The 2226-nt window shown below is 45.0% G+C and overlaps 1 protein-coding gene across 1 annotated transcript; it reads left to right on the top strand.

The window, feature by feature from the left end:
- Positions 1 to 342: 342 nt before the first annotated feature.
- On the top strand, positions 343 to 1394 carry LOC113222322 (putative MAGE domain-containing protein MAGEA13P). Its single transcript, XM_026451832.1, is given in 3 exon segments — positions 343 to 1229; positions 1231 to 1279; positions 1281 to 1394. Coding segments are annotated over 3 exon segments (1050 nt in total).
- The last annotated feature ends 832 nt before the right edge of the window (positions 1395 to 2226 follow it).

Raw genomic sequence — 2226 nt, 5'->3', positions numbered from 1 at the left:
AAAGCTGTGAAGACCTCAGAGTCTGGCCCTACCCTACCTATCAGCCCTAAAGAGGCCCCCTGAACTCCTCCAGATCCAGGAACTGGAAGTGAAGGCCCTTGATATGAGGCATGTGTCCTCAGCTCACAGAGAAGAGGAGATCCAGTCAATGCCAGGAGTCATGATGAAGTGCAGGACGGGAGACCTGTGGGGCCCTAGAGCACTAAAGGAGGACCTGTTAAGACAGTATTTATCAGAATGACAAGGTTAAGTTTTTCACACTCTTCCTCTCCCCCTGTCCAGTTGACTTCATCAGCCATCTCCTGCCCATACTCCTGCAGGCTGCCCCCGAAACAAGTCATGATGCCTCACAGCCAAAAGAGTCAGCACTGCAAGCTTGAGCAAGGGCTTCAGGTCCCCGAAGACGCACAGGGCCTTGTGGGTGTGCAGGTTCCTGAAGCTGAGAAGGTGAATCACACAGCCTCCTCCTCTTCCTCTACTCTGATCCAGGGCACCTTGGAGAAGGTGTCTGCTTCTCGAACACCTGGTACTCCCCAGAGTTCTCAGAAAGTCTGCTTCTCCTGCACTACTATCAAAGCCACTCCATGGAATCAATCTGATGGAAGTTCCAGAAGCCAGGAAAAGAAGGATCCAGGTGCCTCCCAGGCCCTGCCAGAGCCCAAGTCCTTGCTTGATAGCATGCTGGAGAAGAAGGTGGATGAGTTGGTGAAATTCCTGAGTGTCAAGTATACAACAAAACAGTCCATCACAGAAGCAGAAATGCTGAAGAGTGTCATCAAAGAGCACAAGGATCACTTCCCTCTGATCTTTATACAAGCCCATGAATGCATGGAGATTGTCTTTGGCATTGACATGAAGGAAGTGGACCCCATCAGCCAGTCCTATGTGCTCCTCAAATCACTAGACCTCACCTATGACGAGAGGTTGAGCGATGACCAGGGAATGCCCAAGACCAGCCTCCTGATTCTTATCTTTGGTGTGATCTTCATGGAGGCCAACTGTGCCTCTGAAGAGAAGATCTGGGAAGTGCTGAATATTATTGGGGTGTATGCTGAGTGGAAGGATTTCATCTATGGGGAGCCCAGGAAGCTTATCACCAGAGATTTGGTGCAGGAAAAATACCTGGAGTGCTGTCAGGTACCCAACAGTGATCCTCCAAGATATAAATTCCGGTGGAGCCCAAGAGCTCATGCTGAAACCACCAGGATGAAAGTCCTGGAGTTTTTCTCCAGTCAGTGGGAATGATGCCAGTTCCTTTCCACTCCTATATGAGAAAGCTTTTAAGAGATGAGGAAGAGAAAGCTCAGGCTATAATTGCCACCATGGGTGGTACTACTGTCATGGCCAGCGCACATCCCCAGGCCAAGTCCAGCAACTTCTCTTGCCCTGAGTGAAGTCTCAGGCAGATTCTTCACTCTATGTTTGTAAAGGGAAGTCGAGGTTTTAAGTAAGTAGTAAAGGGCTGATTGTAGATTTTTATCTTTTCGTTTGTTTATTTGTTTTTGCTTTTTGGTATTTTCAAATGTTTCTCTTAAAAGGCTTATTAGCTTCACAATGTAGATTCATGAATGACATTGATCACACATTTATGACTGTTTATCAGGTTTAAGAATAAAAGTTTTTCTGTTATATAAACCAAAGGGCGGAAGCTTCCGTCTTATTTTGTGATCTGGAATAAGATAACATGGTGTTGGAATAGGAATTTTCTCAGAAATGTGTAAGAGCCCACCAATAAAATTAATGAGATCAATAAATACAGGAAAAACATAGAAGATGGTTAATTGTAGGATTTATGTACGCCTTTTAGTCTGTGGTTTTGTATTAAAGATTTATACCTGAATTATTTGCCTTATTCAAGAATGTATGAGAAATTAAATCTTATTAAATATGAGCCCCAGTTCACTGGCTCATTTATTCCCCAAACATTAATTGAGCATCTGCTCTTTGTAAGGCACTGTGTTAGTAGTGGGGATTCCGGGTTAAGCGAGGAAGTTGGCGAGATGTTCTTTAAGACCTAAAGAGCAAGTACAAAGAAGGAGTGAGGAAGTGGGACTCCAGATTAAAAGGTCAAGAATAAATGCTTGAGCCAAGGAAGCCTGGAGCTTTGGAAAAGTGCAACTCCTTCTGTGGGAGTTCATTTTAAGTGAAGCTGGATGGTGGCAGGGGCCAGGCACTCAATGTGTTTTATAAGTGAGATAAAAGCGTGGAATGGAAAACTGCTCCTAG

Source organism: Piliocolobus tephrosceles, chromosome 12 (assembly GCF_002776525.5).
Source record: "Piliocolobus tephrosceles isolate RC106 chromosome 12, ASM277652v3, whole genome shotgun sequence".
NCBI classification, from domain to species: domain Eukaryota; kingdom Metazoa; phylum Chordata; class Mammalia; order Primates; family Cercopithecidae; genus Piliocolobus; species Piliocolobus tephrosceles.
This window is presented reverse-complemented; position numbering and strand designations above follow the sequence as displayed.